Source organism: Oreochromis aureus, linkage group 7, assembly GCF_013358895.1.
Source record: "Oreochromis aureus strain Israel breed Guangdong linkage group 7, ZZ_aureus, whole genome shotgun sequence".
Lineage (NCBI taxonomy): Eukaryota > Metazoa > Chordata > Actinopteri > Cichliformes > Cichlidae > Oreochromis > Oreochromis aureus.
Window position 1 is genome coordinate 26,127,976 of NC_052948.1, and position 19,963 is coordinate 26,147,938.

General features: G+C 39.6%; 1 protein-coding gene across 3 annotated transcripts; it reads right to left on the reverse strand.

Annotated features, from left to right (window-relative positions):
* Positions 1 to 1,330: 1,330 nt before the first annotated feature.
* On the reverse strand, positions 1,331 to 19,923 carry LOC116331012 (carbohydrate sulfotransferase 1-like). Of its 3 annotated transcripts, XM_039615672.1 has the most exons (9): positions 19,872 to 19,923; positions 18,282 to 18,430; positions 14,354 to 14,503; positions 13,101 to 13,303; positions 12,918 to 12,995; positions 11,986 to 12,199; positions 11,675 to 11,901; positions 4,652 to 4,869; positions 1,331 to 3,291 (listed from the first exon to the last, which is right to left on the reverse strand). In XM_039615672.1, the coding sequence occupies exons 4-9, from the start codon at positions 13,263 to 13,265 to the stop codon at positions 2,955 to 2,957; spliced, it is 1,239 nt and encodes a 412-aa protein (XP_039471606.1). In that variant the 5' UTR covers positions 13,266 to 13,303; positions 14,354 to 14,503; positions 18,282 to 18,430; positions 19,872 to 19,923; the 3' UTR covers positions 1,331 to 2,954. The 3 variants fall into 3 exon arrangements, with proteins under 3 accessions (XP_039471606.1, XP_031609385.1, XP_039471605.1); XM_031753525.2 differs by having other exon boundaries at positions 12,918 to 13,303; XM_039615671.1 differs by lacking the exons at positions 14,354 to 14,503; positions 18,282 to 18,430 and having other exon boundaries at positions 12,918 to 13,303; positions 19,872 to 19,921.
* Positions 19,924 to 19,963: the final 40 nt, after the last annotated feature.

The following is a 19,963-nucleotide window of genomic DNA, read 5'->3' on the forward strand; positions in this document are numbered from 1 at the left end:
ACGAGACAGGGGAACCAAGCTTCACACACACCAACATAAGACAAAGACTTTCACAATAAAACAGGAAACATGAACCCAACACAAAGACGCAGACTTGACACTGAGAGACAGACAGAAAATGACACCTAGCACTAAACCCACACAAAACATGAGAACACAAATCCTAATCACAAATAAACAGAAACATGAACCAAATAATCATCATGACCACCACCACAATCAGCAATACAAGAGAATGAGAAAAACAATCCAAAACACCAAGATAACTGAAACACAAAGTACCAGAGAAACAAAGAATAATCCATCATTCAAAATATAAACCAAAGCATAATAAACTCAAAATACTGGGTCCAACAGACCCAGAACCGTGACATTTGGACTGGATTGGCTCGCGGCAATCCTTTTAGACAGAGAGTTAGCCTTCTCCTCTGCCTATTGTAATCTGGAGAAGGTCACCGAGAATTTTCAGCGCTGTTATCCACTCTTTTGCAGGCCTGCTTAGAACAAAAATGAGAAAAAGAGAGCTGATTATTAGCTCATCAAAACACAAAACAAAATCACCTGACAGGTTTTTTCTAAGTGCACTGTTATAGAAACTATGGGCCCTTTTAGACATGTCCATGTTTATCAAAACAGCTAACAGGTGGATTTAGTTCAGCTAGCCAACAACCAAGAACCACTTACTGCTAAAGAGATAGAGTGAAACTGCACAGTATATCCTTGGTTTCTCATTGCTCATTGTTGCAACCAGGAGGAGTACAAAAGTGTCTCCCTTAGACTGCTTTCTAGTTTTAGTGTCCTTGTTTTCTACCGAGTTACCAGTTCTGTCAGTTAGCTAACAAACTAATCAAAGTCTATCAGCAACCAACCAACCAACCCAGTGATGTTCATACCGGTACAAGATTGGCTCTAACCTGAACATTTATTTCTTGAATCCAGCTTCATAGATAAATTTAATCTTGACTGTAGCCTTTATACATGTATCGTTTCATGTCCACATTAAAACAAACCTGTATTCTCTTCCCCTTATCCTTGTCAGGGTTGTCAGGGGCTGGAGCCTATCCCAGCTACCACAGGGCGAGAGGCGGGGTACACCCTGGACAGGTTGCCAGCCTGACGCGGGGCTAACAAAACTTTTTGTTTTTTTACATAAATTTTTACATCAGTTGTTGGAAATTGTAGCATTTTATTTTAAACACAAGCAATATCTAATGAGAACCCATCGGTTAGAAGAACTGATAACATATTTACATGCTTTGATTTGACTCAAGTTTTATTTCCAGATTTGGGTACAGCAGTGTAAACTTTTCATTTAAAGGATCTATAAGAATGTGAAGACAGGTAATGCTCTAAAAATAAGGACATTAGCCATCTTTGGTTTAATGTTGTACCTAATCTGCCATATCCACCTCTTGCAATATGTACTATTATTGTAAAATTACAAGCAGATTTGAATTCCAGAAAAATAATCTTGTGGAAACAAATCAGAAATATGTTACAAGAGTCATCTGAACTTGTACTGGATTACTTTTAAGAGGCTGTCATGTTGTTGAAACAAGAATGAGGCGTCTTATTCCAGAAAATCCAAACATGTTTAATTTAAAACTTAAAAACTATTAAAATAGTATGTAGCTGCACAAACAATGACTTCTTACATTAATTCAAGTTAATTTTAACAATTGATTGGAAATTAAATGTAGAATCTGTGTCTAGTGTGTAGTGAATGTGGGACATGTGACAATCTTGCAAGCTCGTGTGGCACATTCAAGCTTTTGTTGTATATACAAACTGTTGTACGATAACTTGTTATCTAGTGAGAAGACCGACATTATTAACGAGTGAGAATATTTTGACATTTCAAGATCAAAAATCCATCATGTTTTGAGAATTTTAATAACAAGGGAAAAAAGTTGATGTGTGTTGCAGCACTGTCCTTCAAAATCTGCATGGTAAAAATGCTGCTCTGTATAAACCGATCAAACTAAGAATATACATTTATAATAGCATGGACATTATTAACAAGACTGGTTTAAAAGACTGACCCCTTAACCCTCAAATGCACACTTCAGTCCATTAGCAACTAAGGCCTTCTTAAAAGCTAGCAAACATTTGTAGCTGCAGAGCAAGGCTCTAAACAGGTAAACACTGATGAAACTATAAAGAATAGTAAAATCAGTTTTGCCCAATAGATCCTGCTACACTAACTCTTGAGCAGTGGATCCGTAGTATTTCTTGAGCTATTTTTCTTTGGCATTGTTCAAAACTTTTTAAATGTTTTTGTCTAAAAATAGCAATTGACAAATAAATTTAGTGTGCATGCCAGAACCTTCAGCTGATGTGACCAAGGCTCAAAAATAGAAGTCCCGCCACTGCCAAAATAAATCAAAGCTCTAAACAGGTAAACAAAACAAATAAAAATTCCCACATGATAAAGAAGTCCCATCTGTTCACCATCACACTGCACTAATCATGAGCATGTGACTGTAAAAAATTTGATAAAGGGCAAAACACAGTAAGTCTAAGTAACCAGGTACAAACAGGCTACACATTTGTGGGTTAAATTATCTAGCTGTATTATTTTTGCCCCAATGAAGCCAATATATTCCAAACAGTATTTTGGGGGTTTTGATGTGGTAGCTGTAACTGAGGTAGGTAATGGCTCAGCAGTTAAATTAAAAATAATAAAGAAAATCAGTCAGATAACAAATTAATAAATTAGGCAGTCAACAATAAGAGATTGCCAGGACTCTCCAGGTAACTAAAAAACACTAATATAAGGGAGAGCATTTCTGATTGTTTTATTGAACTTTTAGTTGTGAATAGATCTAGAGATAACTGTCCCACCACCACAGACAAGAGTGATCACAGCTGTGACTACACAGTCTCTCCCTTACAACAGTTCTGTCCAGTCTTGCTGGTTTTCTAAACCTCAGTTAACTATATTTGTCATTCATTTAAAAAAAAGGGAGGAACGTCCGGTCCTCCACCAAAGAGTGTGAAAGATTTCTCAGTTCCCTGGGATGGAAGATGGTCTTGTATCCAAGGAGCCCCAGAAGTGGTTGACAGACAGTCTGCGTGTAAACCACCATGTCAAAGGATAGTTTAACCCTCCAGTTCTCAGCATTCGCTGCAGAATCCCGAACTGTGGTGAATTTCTGCCAGGATGACAGACCACTGCTGCCCCGAGTGTTGTTGATGATCCAGTCTACCACATTGTGGTCTAGAACCAAACCAAGGAAGCTATAGAGCTCCTTGGTCTTTTGAAGAGGAAACCTGGCCAAGTCTTCATACCTGATCAAGGAAGGAAGTAACATTGAGTATTTTATTTTTTTTATTTATCCCACACAGTAAATAACAAAACTAAGCATTAGCGTGTCCATGTGAAGTTGTTTGTCAAAAACAAATATAACGACATTCTGACTAAAAAGAAGGCAATAACCAAATAAGACCTGAATCTGGACAGAAAATAGTAAATGTAGTTTTGAGCTGTTATGAGTAGTGTCATTGCAGTGGCCCTGAGGCCTCAATTGAAGACCTGAACTGTTAACATTTGTGGTATACTAAAAGCTACTTTTGGTTGCTCCCTTATTCAAGAGCTTTCACCAATGAATGAATTCACATATGTTGATTCGACAATTATTTTTTCTTTTCACCCTGAATTATGAAGTCGGGGTTGGGGGCTCCTCTCTATTTCATTGTCAGTGCAGTATTTCAAAGTGTTGTTGTGCTCTAGAGTTTCTCTTCATTTGCCAGACATTTAGACTTGCCCACTTGCTCTTTGTCCTTAGATTTGGCTTCCCTGCCTCGTCAGCCTAGAGCAGGGTTGGGGCAACTCCAGGCCTCGAGGGCCGGTGTCCTGCAGGTTTTAGATGTGTCCTTGATCCAACACAGCTGATTTAAATGGCTAAAATGTCTTGAAGTTCTCCAGAGGCCTGGTAATGAACTAATCATGTGATTCAGGTGTGTTGACCCAGGGTGAGATCTAAAACCTGCAGGACACCAGCACTCGAGGCCTGGAGTTGCCCCACCCCTGGTCTAGGTCTACAGATCTCTCTAGCACTGTTTACCTAATTTCAGTAAAACCTAAAAAAACAAAATGGAAATTCTTATAATTGCACCCAAACACAAATGCAATCTGCTCATCCACATGCACATTAGCTAGTAATGTAAATCCACAAGTTAAGTCTTGGTGTTATCATCACTGTTATCTATGTACACATTCTGAAATGTAGCTGAAACTTGGAAACATCTGAGTATTTCAACACAACAGTGATCCCAAACGCTTCAAGACTGGTTTTGGAATGGATATAGCAGGCTAACGTCAAGCTTCTGGAGTAGCTTCCCAAAGCTCTCAACCCTATTGAAAATTTATGAACTATGCTTAAAAGCCTAGTCTGTGCCAGGAAACCAACCAATTTAAACAGACTCCTCTCCAGGGTGAGATCCTTCTTCTACCAAGAAGAGAACTTCTTGGTAGAAGAAGGATCTCACCCTGGGTCAACACACCAGAATCAAATGATTACATCATTACTAGGCCTCTGGAGGACTTCGAGACATGATGAGGAGGTAATTTGGCCAGGAGTTCCCCACCCCTGGTTTAGGGGAATGGGTTGCAGCTGGCCCTTCATATAAATGATTATCCTCTTCTCACCTCAGCAACATGTACCTCCCTTTGAGCCAGGTGGGTCTTGCCAGGCCTACAGACACAGAGCGAAGGAAATCCTCACACACTGTGTTGATTTGTCCTAGGTCCAGGTTGTGGGGTCGACGTCCAGTTGCCCTCCACAGACGCCACAGCCGGTAAGTATCCCGAAAGGTCTCAATACGAGATGCCAGGATGCCACGTGGATCTCGAACAAGCTGGACAACCTAAGAAGGATAAACATATTCAGTAGGAATGAACCATATAAATGCAAAAACCTATAATCCTGAACACCATGGTCTGCACAAATCATGCAGGTAATCCACAAAATTTTGCAATATATGTTAGTGCTAACACCATGTGGTGGGACAGGAACTAACATTTTTAAGCATGTAAAGCAGTGTAGTAAACCGTTCCTCAAGTTTTGGGCTTGAGATGCCACTTGTGATATTTACAGATTTTTTCTAAATTCCCCTAAACTACCACATAATGGCTATACATATCATGCCATGGTCATCCTTCACCCACTGGGTAGCTAGGTGGTGTCCAGCAAATGAAGTGGGAAGCACAGATAATAACAAGAAACACAGCACTGATCCCTTTTTGGATAGCGCAGCTCGTGAACCTGGAAAAAGGTGTAAATTTATTTGCACTTAATCATTTTATTCTTCGTTGCAGTAACAAAGAATGAAAAGATTAAATGTAGATTAATAAACAGTAGTGTCCTTTTTATGAGTTTCTTATTAAATGGTTTGATAACTGATCAACTGATTTGATTTGTCAAAAAACCCCAAACAAGCAAGAGGAATGCATCAGTTGAAATGAATTTCAGCTTTGACTTTTAGATTTAGTGTTCAATTCAGGTATATAATTATATTAGGTGACTTTAGCATTTTTGTAGAGGTTGAAAACAGCAACCTTGCTTTTAATTCGTTATGAGATTACTTATCAGAATGTAAATAAACTCACTCACTTTTTAAATCACACCTTAAAAGCAGGATTCACAGACTGGTTTAAGGTAATCATAAGCAAGCTAGCTCCCTGCAGTCATGGTAAAAAAAACCCAAACCAAAACAGTACAGCCTCTTTTAATTGTAAGTCAAATTGTCAGTTAAACAAAAAGAAAAAAATCAAACCACCATCCAGTCCTCACTAGTTTCTACAATGATTTAAATACAACTTCAGGTGAATACATACACATTATAGCATATATACTATGTATATACCAATATGTATATACCATATAACATATTATACCATACATATTATAACGTATTATTAATTGCTGAACAAAAATTACCCCTCCCCCCCAAAGAAAACATACGGTAATTAAATGAGTAATGATAATAATAATAAGTACATCCTTACAGCTACCATGGGATTCAAGAGCAAAATGGTGATCACCTCTGTAAAAGAAGTTTTGGCAGTTTGCTAGTCTGGAGTTAGGAGAGCTTGGACCTTTTATAGAGCAGAAACTCTAGGGCTACTCCACAAATGCATCGTACAACATAGGAGTTCCACCTCAACAGGACCAGACTGAGCAGTAGAACAGCACTTAATACAAAGGAAACTCTTTCCAGAATGCCAGTGTTCACATTTTGGACCACAAAGACAGTCAGAGGTGTAAAGGAGGCCATCTATATTTCAATTGGCTGATTACCACAAGTCTTTATGCTGACAGTACTTATACAGTACTTAAAAAGTCATCACTTGACCCAGCTGTGTTAGCTAATTATAGTTCCGTCATGAATGCTGGATTCAAATGCTGGATTCGGAAGAATTAAAGTTTAGTGCCCATTATTTACAGTGTTTTACCAAAATGTGCCATATACAACAGTGCAAGGGAAAGCAGCTACAGGGGTCCAAGGAGAAACAGGTATTTAAAACATTGAATTCTCTCTCCAGTACAACACTCAAAACGGGCAGGCTGTGCAGAGGAAGGAGACAAGGTCAGATCCTTTTAGGCAAAAACACACGCATAAAATAGAAGCAAGGAGACATGGCTTAACTAACAAGGTAGTTCAACCATACAGCAATGAATAACAGGCGGACACAACCTTAAGTAATGGCTGCTGACTAGATCCTATGCAAGAGGTGGTTGATTATCCCAGGTGTGTAGTGCCAAGTGTAGGAACCCAAAATCAGTACCACCCCATAGGACAGACAACAACACACAATAACAGATAGAAGAGAGGAGAGATAGAAACTGAAGCAGAGAGAGAGAGAGAAAAACAAACCCTGACAACGTCTGCCAGGGAGGACTGAGGGACCCTGATAAGGCCAATCTGCAACCTTCCTTTTATCTCAAAAGATTCTTGTAAGAGTAGCTGTAAATCTGATCTTCTGCAGAGAAATAGTTCATTTGAAGAGTCTCAGTCAGGTTTCAGAGCTCATCACAGCACAGAAACAGCTTTAGTGAAGCTTACAAATGCTCTTCTTATGGCCTCTGACAGTGGACTCATCTCTGTGCTTGTCCTGCTAGACCTCTTGCCAGCGTTCATCACTGTTGACCATAAGATTTTATTACAACGATTTGAGCATGCTGTTGATATTAAGGGTACTGCACCATAGTGGTTTGATCATATCTATCTAATGGACTCCAATTTGTTCATGTAAATACAGAGTCTTATCTTAAAAACGTCTTAAAAAAAAGTACCATATCACCCCAACAGAGTGCCCTGCTCTCAGACTCGTAGCTTACTTGTGGTTCCTAGCTTATTTGAAAGCAGAGAGGGAGGCAGACCCATCAGCTTCCAGGCAACTCTTCTGTGGAACCAGCTCACAGTTTAGATTCAGCAGGCAGATACTATCTCTACTTTTAAGATTAAGCTTAAAACGTTCCGTTATGATAACGCATTTAAATTAAGGCTGCATCATGAGATGCTATGCTGCATATAGCTCTAGGCTGCTGGGGGCCTCCTCACCCACAACCAGTGGTGGCAGATGGTCGCCCCACCCTGAGCCTGGTTCTGCTGGAGGTTTCTTCCTGTCAAAGGGGATTTTTTTTCCTTCCAACTGATGCCAAAGCGCTTGCTCACAGGGGGTCATCTGATTGTTGGGGTTTTCACTGTATTATTCTAGGATCCTAACCTTACAATATAAAGCACCTTAAAGAAGCTGTTGTTGAGATTTGGTGTCTATATAATTAAAATATAATCAAATATGGGTTAAATACCCAGGACTCTCCATCAGTTGTTTTAGAACTGAGAAAGCCTCTCGGATGATAGATAAAATGTCTTCAGGAAACTAAAGAAGTCCAGTTGCCTCTGTTCAAGGATTCAACCCTAATTTAGTTCACAGGCCTACATATGAAGTTCATTTTATTACCCATTTTAATTTATTTCTGATTGACCTCTATTTAATTCACCATGTTCTCTATTTGAAACCCCTTTTTGAATCCTTGAAGCCTTTAGGCATGACTTTTTGGACTTTCTCTAAATTTCTTTATTCTTTCTGTTTTTCTTATAACTTATAGGACCATCTAGATCCATATGTGCTACCGAGAAGTATTCCCCCACCCTCTTCACAACTACTTACAGACCTCCAGTAGCACAAAGTAACAATAATTAGGTATCTGAAGCATCCCTATAGTGCAATTTGGTTTTGCTAGTTTGTCCATTGTCATAAAAAAGTATTATTTAAAAAGGCTGAGTTCAATTTCTCTAGTCACACCCAGGCCTGATTACTGCTAGACCTGATGAATCAAGAAATCACTTAAATAGAACCTGTCCAACAAAGTAAAGTGGGATAACAGATGTCAAAAAGTAACAAATCATGCCACGATCTAAAGAAACAGCTGGGAAATAAAATCATTGACATGTATAAGTCTGGGAAGGTTTACAAAACCATTTCTCGTAACCACGGAGAGAGCATTATCCACACATGGAGAAAACTTGTAACACTGGTGAACCTTCCCAGGAGCAGCCTTCCTACAAAAATGACAAAAATAGCACATTGATGGCTCATTCAGGATGTCACAAAACAACCCAGAACAATATCTGAAAAAATGCAGGCCTCACTTGTCTTAAGGTCAGGATTCATGATTTAACAGTAAGAAAAAGACTGGGGGAAAACGGCGTCCATGGGAGAAATCCAAGCAGAAAACTACTGCTGACCAAAAAGAACACAAAGGCTCAGCTCATGTTTGCCAAAAAACATCCTGATGATCCCCAAGACTACTGGGAAAATATTCTGTGGACTGACGATTGAGAAGTGAATGCTGTGAATGCCAGTCCAGTTACTGGTGGGCTAGAGGTGGTGAACAGCATTACAGGGTGTGTGTCTCATTATCTAAAAGAATAGGTGATATTTATCCACACCAGTAGCAGACGTTTATCTTGTTTGTGGATGAACTAAATACAGAGAAATATCTGTGACAATAATGTGTGCAAGTGCCAGACATTTTCTCTTTATGCACAAAGGTGAGAGCACCATTGACAAGAGTATTCATTAATTCTACAGACGAGGTAATGACAGTTGGAAAGTCATACATTTGTCGTAGCTCTGACATCCATGATTTATTTCGACACAAAAAAGACAAAATAACAAACTGAGGCCACCATCCACAGTGGTAACTTGAATAAAAAGTGTGTTTTAACTTTACATAAATTAAGGTCAAACTAAGGCTACTGGCAAAACGTTTCTATTGCCCTGTGAGGTTTAATGGGGTACATTAAGACCACGTGTCTCTACACATGTTTAGGGTAATTCTGAGGGACTGCAGTTGCTGACACCACATGTTTAATCAATTCCAATTTAGAGCAGCATTGACTGTTCATCTAACCGTCCATCATTCAGTCTACCGTGTCCTCAGTTAGTGAAGAGCTGTTAAGTGCCATCTCACAATCTGTCAATACAATAACCAGTTACAAATAAATATTCAGCTGCTGACCACATCTGTCTTTGTTGAATGGGTCTAGTTATCCAATCACTACTAAAGTCTGTTATTAACTGGTGAAAATGTAGTTGTGGAGAACCTTGGATTGTCATTATTTCAATATTACAGTGTTTTCCATTATTTATATGAGGACAATCCCAAAAGTAAGGTCTGTAAAGCAGTGGGCGCGGAGAGAAACTGTTCGTACGGCTGTGGGCCACACTGTTGTGATTGGTGCTTCCTCCACTCCCAAACAAGCATGCGCGGCTTCGCTGGGATGCTCAATCATGGCTTGGCAGCCCTTGAAAATGGAGCTCCCGTTGAACGCTACCGCCAAGTGCGAAGTTCGCGCAGTTATTCGATTTCTGAACGCAAAAGCTGTTAAACTGGTTGAAATTCATCGCCAATTGATGGAAGTGTATGGACAGTCATGCATGGATGTCAAAAATATTTGCAAGTGGTGTAGAGAGTTTACAGCCAGTCGGTGATTCTGCTCTGATGAAGAGGTGAAAGATGAGGTTCAATGCTTCCTGAAGGACGTGGCGGTGAGCTGGTATGACATGGGCATTCTAAAACTGCCACAGCGTCTACAAAAAGAAAAGTTAAAGAAGTCCAGATGCTTTTCTTTCCAAGCTCCTTAGACTACGATGACCCGGATGACCGAGAACCTTCACAGACATTGACCAAAATGGCAAATATGTAGAAAATTAAATAATTCTCCAACCTTTAAAATGATGTAAATATTTGAGAAAATAAATGGTTGTTTGTATTTCTTAAAAAAATAGGACACCTTACTTTTGGGATTGCCCTTGTATGTTAATATAAAATTTCTTTCATTTTAACACTACATTAAACTCAATATTTGAAATGTTACTACAGTATTGATTTGATTTCATTAACAAAAATGCAAACCACCCCGCTCTTATTTCACTCACCAAAACAGGAGCGCAGATGTCTTGGACAGTCTGTTAGTACTGTTGAATTAACCACACAACAAGCCATATTATTTGTCATATATCTGCATAAAAACACTGCAAAGAGAACCAACACTACAAACACGGTCAAGAGGTTCATTGTGCTCGTCTCAGTGAGAAACAGCTGAACAAGAATTTTTATGTTTTCCGACACTTCACATTAAGCTTTGGTCTTCGTTTTTTTTTTAGCTATTCCCTTTAGAGGTCACCACAGCAGATCATCTGCCTCCATCTCATCTCTCTAACAATCTTCTGCATCACACCAAGCCTCTGCATGCCCTCCATCACTACATCCACAGATCTCGTCTGAGGTCTTCCTCTCTTCTTCCTGCACAGCAACTTCCCACTTACAATATTTTGCCTTTTGTGCACATATCCAAACCATCTCAACCTCAATTCTCTGTTACAATAAAATTGCAATGAAGACCAGAAATATGTACCACGATCACAGCTTTGAGGAATCAACCTCTGCCACGTATGCATGTGTTCTTATAACATTTATTCCTGTGGTTCCACATAAATGAATGCTGTTAGGTATCACACGACTATGACAGCCAAATCAGGTGCAAAGTAAGACACGCTTTCTTCCAGTATTAAATATGGTTCAGTTTGCAGTAAATTGCCTGCTGCTAAACCATCGCGTTTGTGTGACTCAAACAAATACTCTCCACCCCAAGTTTTAGTATGTACCCTAAGGCTAACCACAGAAATATTTGTCCATGCCTTCCAGTTGCAAACCTGTCACTGAGTGCCTTTTATCAATCCCAGCAGTAGCTGTTTTTACATCATGTTTTAAAGCCAAAAGACATTTTTCTTCACTGATGCAAACCTTTAGTAAATCTGACCCGTAACAATTAAAGACAGGAACTAGCATATAAAAAATCATTAGCATGTCTTTTCTCAGCTACAGGCAGAAAAATGGCCATATGCTGGATATGACAAGGCAAACTGTGTTTTAATTGATCATAATGGTAAAACTAGGCACAATACTGATATTTTTCAAGTTATGAATTTATGTTATGTCAAGAGGTCGAGTCTCTGTGTTCTGTCATCAAGTCTAAATTAAGTGGCTAGTCATAATCATCATTTAATCTTACTCATGTCCTTAAGCCTCTGATCTGAAAGAATACAAACTGCATGAATGAATTAAGTATAATGCTTTCAATGAAATGATTTCTCTACCTTCAGGTTGAGTCTTGGATCCTCAATGAGCGCCCTGAGGTCACTGACTTGGGGAATCCGAACAGTCTTGATGGCTGCATGCCGCTTTGCTCTGCAGACTTCAGCAGCCACCGACACATTTAGTGGCCCACACTTTCTCACACATTCCCCCTCATCAGCTAGCACCAGGACCTGCTCCTTCGAGCCCAGTGGAGCCTCGCATACAGGTGGGGAGCACAGAGAACGGCCTAAGACAGGACATACAAAAACTGTGACAGACAGGAACTGGATTGCAAAAACAGAGGCAAAAGTAGCAGACTCGTGTCTCTTACTTGCTCCTCGTCTAAACAGCTTGTCAGTGGAGTGTCTAGCAGGACGGGGTTGTATGTAACTTTCCAGGCTGTGGAGGTTACAGTGGTACAGAGACCTTAACAGGTCTCGAGCTGCTCCCAGCATGACCCTCCTCTCAGCCAGGTTTCGGCTCTGTGCCAACCGAGGAAGCAGTGCCAACTGGACATGGTACAGAGGCTCAAACAGGTAGAAGACCTGTTATGAAAAACAGCATATGGCCATTAAAGCGCACTCCAAACACAAAAAACTACACACAAGAATTTTCTTTTAGATTTTAGTGGTTCTTTAAAAACAAAATACAGAAACAAAGTCAGTGGTTTTTGTAATATGGACGTTTTTAATAGCTTTTGAGTTTGTAAATTGTATTTCCTTTGATGTTGATTTCACTTTGTATTTATATATGTTTAATGAATTAATTGCTGTGGTCTATTTAGAAAACTTAACAAAGTTTGGTGTGCTTTTTCAACTTCTGACCATGCTTGAGATTTTGGCTCTCTTTTCACATTATCAGCTGCAACAGGTAATGAAAAAATGCTTTACTGCAATAAATGTTTTAATTACATAGAGTTCATTTTGAAAAATACTGATCATGTAACTTTTAAAAACTCATTTAGAAATAATTTTAAATGTGTTAAAAATTAGTTTTTGTGTGTAGATTTGTAAGTTTATCTTATTTAATTGTTCTATTTGTAAACTTGAAGTTATTGTAGATGCTATTTTTTTTTATTAAGATCTATTAAAAATGTAGCCAAAGAAATTCTGTGAATGAAATCAAACACATTCTAGTCTTGATTGTTAAATTAAAGACTCTTTATGCATTTTGAAACCACTGACTCAAAAGCATCAGAAAAGGCATGACTTCATGATTTTTCATCATAATCCGACAGGTCACAGAAACTATATATATTCTAACCTCTGGATGCTGGTTAAACAGCTGACCCACAAATGAGGATCCGCTCCGTGTCGTGGCCAGAATGAGGATGTGGGTTCTCTTGGTGACATTATAGGAAGGATTGGAGAGAGAAGGGGAGGAATTAGCATTGGAGGGGCTTCTATCACAGCTATGATCCAAGTCCACGGGTGTCTCCTGGCCCACCTGCATCAACTCTTTGGGGCTGCAGTTGACAGTCAAACCTGAAGGTGCCAGGCCCACAGAGCACAGAAAGCTTAAGGGGTTGGTGGAGAAGGTGCGGATGGCTGTGTACTGGATGGCTATGGATGCTAATGCTAACAACACCATGGACTTCCAAGAACACTGCATGATGATCAGACTGGTTTATTAGGATCCCACAGTGCTGTCTGCCACACAAGGAAACACAACAGACAGAAGACAAGAGACAAAGAGATCTTAAGACTTACGGTTGGTAAAGTCTCAAATTTGTTGAAATGTGACTGCCTTAATGCTTGCTAAAGTAGCCAATTGCTGAAGACTTTAAGTTGAAGGCAGATGTTTCTGAATTTCACAAAATAGATTCCAACAAAATAATGTCATATTGAAACCATGAAAAATATATTCAGGTATGTAAAGAAAATGAAAGCAGCAGTTGTTTGATGGCAGATGTCATTTTTCTCTCAGACACAATAACAAATTAAAAGTAAAAAACAAAAATAAGTTATCAAACATAGCCAACTTACATTGCTGTTAATACACATGGACAGCCTGCTCAAGTCTTCTTTCTTTCTCACAGATCAGACACTTGCCCTTACTGGTAGCTTTCTAACGTTCTTTGCATTTCTGACAGAAATTTCTCCGGTCAAAAATGGTCAATATCTTTCATATTATTGCAATATAGACAGCAAAGGTATGATCCAGACAAAATTTTGGTTTTGTTGTTGTTGTTGTTGTTGTTGTTTTAATAATATATTGGAACTACAGTAATAAGAGATAAAAGGAGTGCTCAATCATCATAACAAAAAGTCAGTTAAACTTGAGTCAGTCGATTTAAAAGCATAAACCACTGTGAATCCTCTTTAAATTTGTATGGCCCTATTTGCATGCTGGACATCTTCTGTTTCGTGCACTCATTTGAAAGCATTAATAGTTCTGGAGTACTTATTAGTGTTGGAATAGATTCATAGTTTCTTTTAAAGGCCTATGACATGCAGTGACATATCTTTCATACTGAACGTTGAACATATATTGCTTTATAAATATTCGAAGGCTCGATAATAGTGCTGCTTATCTCAAGCTAGAAACAACAGATCAGTGACATTATGTATTTACACATCATTGTACGCGCTACCCCAGTCTGTCATTACGCGCCTCTTAATAAAGAGGCTGGCTAACGCTGTCTTTTTTGTTACAGCACAGCGGAATATTAACCCTTGTCGACATGCCGTAATACCCACCACATCCACGGGCCCGCCTCATCCCTGAGTACCGGAGACAGAGTGGTTTCCCCGCGGCCCGATGGAGCGCTCAGCTGCCTCTCGGCTGTAGGAGGGCGGAGGGCTGACACCACGATGTAGACGCAGAGCAGGAAACCAAGCTGCTCCTGTCTGTGATCCACAGCAGGGATCAAAACATCACGGATCAGAGCAGAGACCACACACAGATTATGATTAGGATCTCAACGAATGTTTGAATGAAAGGCCGTCAAATCCACAGCATCAGAAACGATCGGCAGCCTGCGTGAGACGTCACATACTCCACAGCTACCCTCTCTCTCCCGCTCTACCTAGCCTCCACCACCCCCTCTCTACCACCTCTGCATGCTTCATCATTTTTACGCCCAATTGTTACAATGTTTGTGTTTGTTCAAAGAATAGCTGCCGAACAGTTACCACTGAGTTATTTCTGCTGTGCAACATTTATCTAATATTTATTGTATGTAATAACAGACAGCACATGAAGGATGTAACAGAAAGGCGGGGTGCACTCTGGATAGCCCAGCAGCCCACCACAGAGCGACACCTACGGCTAAATTAGTCATCAGCTAATCCACCGAGTCTTTGGAGTCACGAGTCACACAGTCTTTGGCCTGTGGGAGGAAGGTGGAAAACTGTGCATGTATATTTATGAAACAAAGTATTTTAGATCAGTGTGAAGAGTTTGCCTACCTACTTCCTTGTGTTAATTTACCTACCAGACAGGACTGGTTACAATAAAATGCATAGGCTGTTATTGTCATCTTACAACAACGTACAACAGCAAATATGTAAATGAACGAACTACACTTGCACTTGTTTATCAAACACAGACCAGACCTTTATCAAGGGCTTGTAGTTAAGACTGGGGATGCTGGGTGAGAGTGTCTCTGTGGTTCATGTTTCCATATGGCTTAGAAAGATCAATGCATGAGTAGATCTTTATTCTCCATCACGAAGAGTACTTGCAGCTGGTATTGAAGTGGGGCATATGTCATATAAATGCGTACAAAGCTGACTATTTATATGTGTAGTTTATACTTACGTGATAAAGAGAATCCGTACAGGTTTATGGATCTGCACATATCCATAACATTTATGGAGAGAATACAGAAAGATCTGATGTATAACATGCAGTTATATATATTTCCCAGATATGAATAACATAAACTATCCCCTCAGAATACAAGTATATAACAAAGATCGCAGATCTGTCAAAATCCCATAAAGAATTTTCAGGAAACTGCATTACTGCAAACACATCTCAAACAGGCAACGTCGTTCACTAGTTTTAAATCTAAAATTAGAAAACTGTCCATAATGATTTTTAAGTAGAAACTGACGAATAAGATTTTGCTGTTGAATACCAACAGTAGCTTTTTTATTCCAACTTCGCCCATGCTGTGCATCTTAGGTGATGAAAGCAAACTAGGTACGGAACCAAATACATCACATATAGTCCTTACTGCCTCATGCATCGCTAAGAAAACTATCCTCTTGAACTGGACAGTTCATGAGGATATTTCATCTCAAGATTAGTGAACTGAGCCCAAATGATTTTTTAATTCAGGTAAGGTCCATTTTTTGACAGTTATGTGGGTTTGGGTCACATAGGGTAGTAGTCTAAGCAGAGAAGCCCAGACTTCCCTCACTGCAGCCACCTGCTCCAGTTCATCCAGGTAGACATTGAGATGTTCTATTCAATTGTCAGTTAAATTCTATTCAATTTTATTTATATAGCACCAAAAATAAACAGCAGTTGCCTCAAGGTGCTTTATATTGTACTGTAAATAACCTACAGTAACCTACAGTTTGCTGCTCTGCCTCAGCAGAGCAGCAAACATTATCAAGGACAGTTCTCACCCTGGTTTCAACATGTTCAGCCTGCTTCCCTCAGGGAAGCGCTACAGGTGCATCAGCACAAAAACCCACAGACTCAAAAACAGTTTCTTCCCCAAAGCCATAACCACCCTGAACTCACACATGCACCAATAACACAGCCCCCAGTTTTTTTTTTTCTTCCCACTTCCTCTATGGACCACCACTGTGCAATACCAATTCTATGTGCAATAACCCAACTGTATATACACAACACTATTTATTACATATTACTTTTTTTTTTAAAAACCGGCTTGTATATTTGTACATTTTATATATATATTTTTCCCTCTGTTAATACTGTCCATATGTATATAGTGCTGCAGAACTGTGCCCCCCCCCCCCAAGCATGTTTGCACTGAGTAGGAGATGCTCTGTATCTCATTGTACAACTGTATAGTGACAATAAAGGCATTCTATTCTATTCTATTCTAAAACAGAGAAAACCCCAATGATCATATGACTCCCCTATGAGCAGATGCTTTGGTGACAGCAGGAAGGAAAAAAGTTTTTAACAGGAAGAAACCTCCAGCAGAACGAGGTTCAGGGAGGGGTGTCCATCTCCCATGACTAGTTGGGGTGAGGGAAGGAAGACAGGACAGAGAGAGACAGAGATTAATAATTATGAAGTGGCTCTTCATAAATGCATGGCACAACATAGAAGAGCCACCTCGACGTGACAAGATTCAGCTGGCCAACTGCATCTAAAGGACAATGGTCACTCTTTTGAGGATGTCAGTGTTCACATTTTGGTTTGAAAGAGGAGTGAAAGAAGCCATCTATGTCCACTATGAACGACCACAGAGGCGGTGGCTTATGACACCAACTGTCTGCGATCTATAATCCAGTTTTGAGATCCCTTCCCAGACACTTTAACGCCCACTCACATCCTGAGTCCATAACACTCTTGGGGACACTCCCATAGTGTTTAAAATCTGGGACTCTCCACCAGTTGCTCTTAGATCTGAAGGAGCTTCTCGGATGAGAGGTGAAACATCTTCAAGGAAACTGTTACTGAATAAATATATATTATTAGTGCTTATTTTCTGTTTATATTGTTTTAAATAGGCTAGTGTCACAGAGTACTGTGTAAGACAGGAAACTGCAGAAGACGCTTTGTGCAGGCCTGCAGAGTACAGGAAGTGAAACTAGGCAAAGTGCAGCGCAGGAGTTGTTTTAGTCGAAACTATGTGTTGCTATGTGTGACATATGACTGATTATGTTATGCACATTTGGCTTGTAATGCTTCAGATCTGCTCAGGATTTAGCCTGTGCATATCCCTTTCGGGAAAGTAATGCTTGAATAAAATAATAATTATTTTTGACCACACTGAGTCGGGGGTTTTCTCTGTCAGTAAAAGAATATCAAAGAACCGGATTTGATAAAACTTAAAGAAGTCCAGACGCTTTTCTTTCCAAGCTCCTTAGACTATGATGGCCTGGATGACTGAGAACCTTCACAGAAATATCATGGTTTATATCTGAATAGAAGGAAATATGTATATATAAACCTTGAGAAAGAGGGTGAATCAAAGTTTATTTTGGGATGTATATTCTGATAGAAGGTTCACTTGGGAAAAGCAAATAGCAGCAATCAGAGACTGGATCAAAACTTAACTACAGCTGCTTATGTTTTGGAACAGCAGCTCAAACTATTTTAAAAAGACTGAATGTAATTGAGGCTGAAGCCCCAGTTTTATGCTTTGGGGCCCTGCATACACTTCCACCTTTATTGGTAGAAACTGGATAAACACCACTAGGAATAAGCAATAAGCGAAAAACAGCAATGCGATACACAATCAAACTTAGGAGACATCAGTCACAACATCCAACAACATAGTATTATTAGAAAATGCTAAAGTTGGTTGTAGCCCTTCAAATTCACTGGACAGTGATTCTAACGTGGATTCTTTCCACCAGAAATTGATCTGAGTATATTAGAAGTGGTTTCTGTTAATAGTGGGTGCAGGAGGTCAGGTTGAGAAGAGTGGAGATTTCAGCTCAGTTTTTATGAGACTTAAAGAAAAACTACCTGTAGCTTGATCAGATGTAAAGGTAAAGCTCCTGGTTCTATCGTACAGGCTTGAAAAAGCCAGAGGATCAGTAGAACTGACGTGGAAGGAATTGGTATTGACCTCAGATTAGACACTGGGACTTCAGAGTGTAGAAAGCATAACAGCTCTGCAGCAGAAGGAATAGGAAAATGAAAAGGGTGTCATTACTTTTCATTGCAAAAGACTATAACCATACAGAAACACCATCTGCTCCATGTAACAATAAGAGGGAGGGACAGGGTGATACTGAGTGGGCTAACATTGGGCCACTGTGCATTGAATCATGGGTTGGCATTGATGAGAAAGTACGGAGCCCCTCTGATGACATGGTCCAAAATATAAACAAATTGTGGCCACAAAATACTACTTCGTGCCCTCGAAATAGTATAATGTGCCCACAAAATACTTATTTGTGGCCACGAAATACTATTTCGAGGGCACGAAATAGGTATAACGTGCGCACGAAATGCTAATTTGTGGGCACGAATTGGGTATAACGTGGTAACGAATTACGCATTTGTGGCAACGAAATAGACAACGTGCGCACATCATATTGATACAATTCCTGGACAGCTGCGTAGAGACATAAGCATAAGAGTAGGCTAAACCTATACACCATGGACAGAGACAGTATGATTGAGTTGTATTTTAGGCTGGGAATGAGCTACAAATGCATTTTGAAAAGCCTGGCAATGCAAGGAACCATTATTACGGAGAGACATTTAAACAGGATATTGAGAGCCCAGTTGCTTTACAGACATAAGTACGACCTGGACGCCTGGATAGATTTTATTGTCAACCAACTGCAAGGGCCTGGGAAGGATCACGGTTATCGGTCAAGTGTTTTGTGCCCACAAATTAGCATTTCGTGCGCACGTTATACCTATTTTGGGCCCTCGAAATAGTATTTCGTGGGCACGTTATACCCATTTCGTGCCCACGAAGTAGTATTTTGTGGCTACAATTTATTTATTTTTTGGACCATGTCATTAGAGGGGCTCCGTAAGAAAGCAGAAACTGTCTGCATTAATCATCAGGGGTGGACATTACAGACTACTCCTTGAGGTCAGTACTCAATTTAGATCATTGTGGACCCATAAAATCAATATTTAGGTTTTGCATAGTAACGACTTATGTCAGGATTTGATTATCTTGAAATTCTACGAATGGCCTGATGAGGGCCAGTGTTGCCAACTTAGCGACTTTGTCGCTATATTTAGCGAGTTTTCAGACCCCCTAGCGACTTTTTTTCTTTAAAAAGTCGCTAAAAAAAGACGTGAAAGCGCGTATCGCTTTTACTCTCAACAAGCAGCGGGTGCTGTAACACAGTCAGTTCTTCTTTTACTCTTATGCTGTTTTGTAGATCACAAGGTTTAAAACTACTTATAAACACACACACACAAAGTAACTCCACCAGAGTGCCTATTTCGGATCACTTTTGCCGGTCCAAGCCCGGGTAAAGGAGCAGGGTTGGAATTGTGACATTAAAAAAAACAATAATTGCTAAAAGAAATTTAATTTGTAGTTCTAAATAAACTCTAAATGCATTTAGGACGTTTTTTACTCACTTTATGTCTCTTCCACGATGTTATTTCTCTCTCCAACAACATAGGTTACAATTATATTAGCATGACCAATTATGCAAATTAGGTGATGACGT

Excerpts from the sequence above, each read along its gene's own strand:
- LOC116331012 (XM_031753525.2), bottom strand. The coding sequence starts at position 13,265 with ATGCAGTGTTCTTGGAAGTCCATGGTGTTGTTAGCATTAGCATCCATA. Across the intron at positions 12,200-12,917 it reads TGTTTAACCAGCATCCAGAG|GTCTTCTACCTGTTTGAGCC; the intron begins GTTAGAATATAT and ends TTTTCATAACAG. Across the intron at positions 11,902-11,985 it reads GCTGTTTAGACGAGGAGCAA|GCCGTTCTCTGTGCTCCCCA; the intron begins GTAAGAGACACG and ends GTCCTGTCTTAG.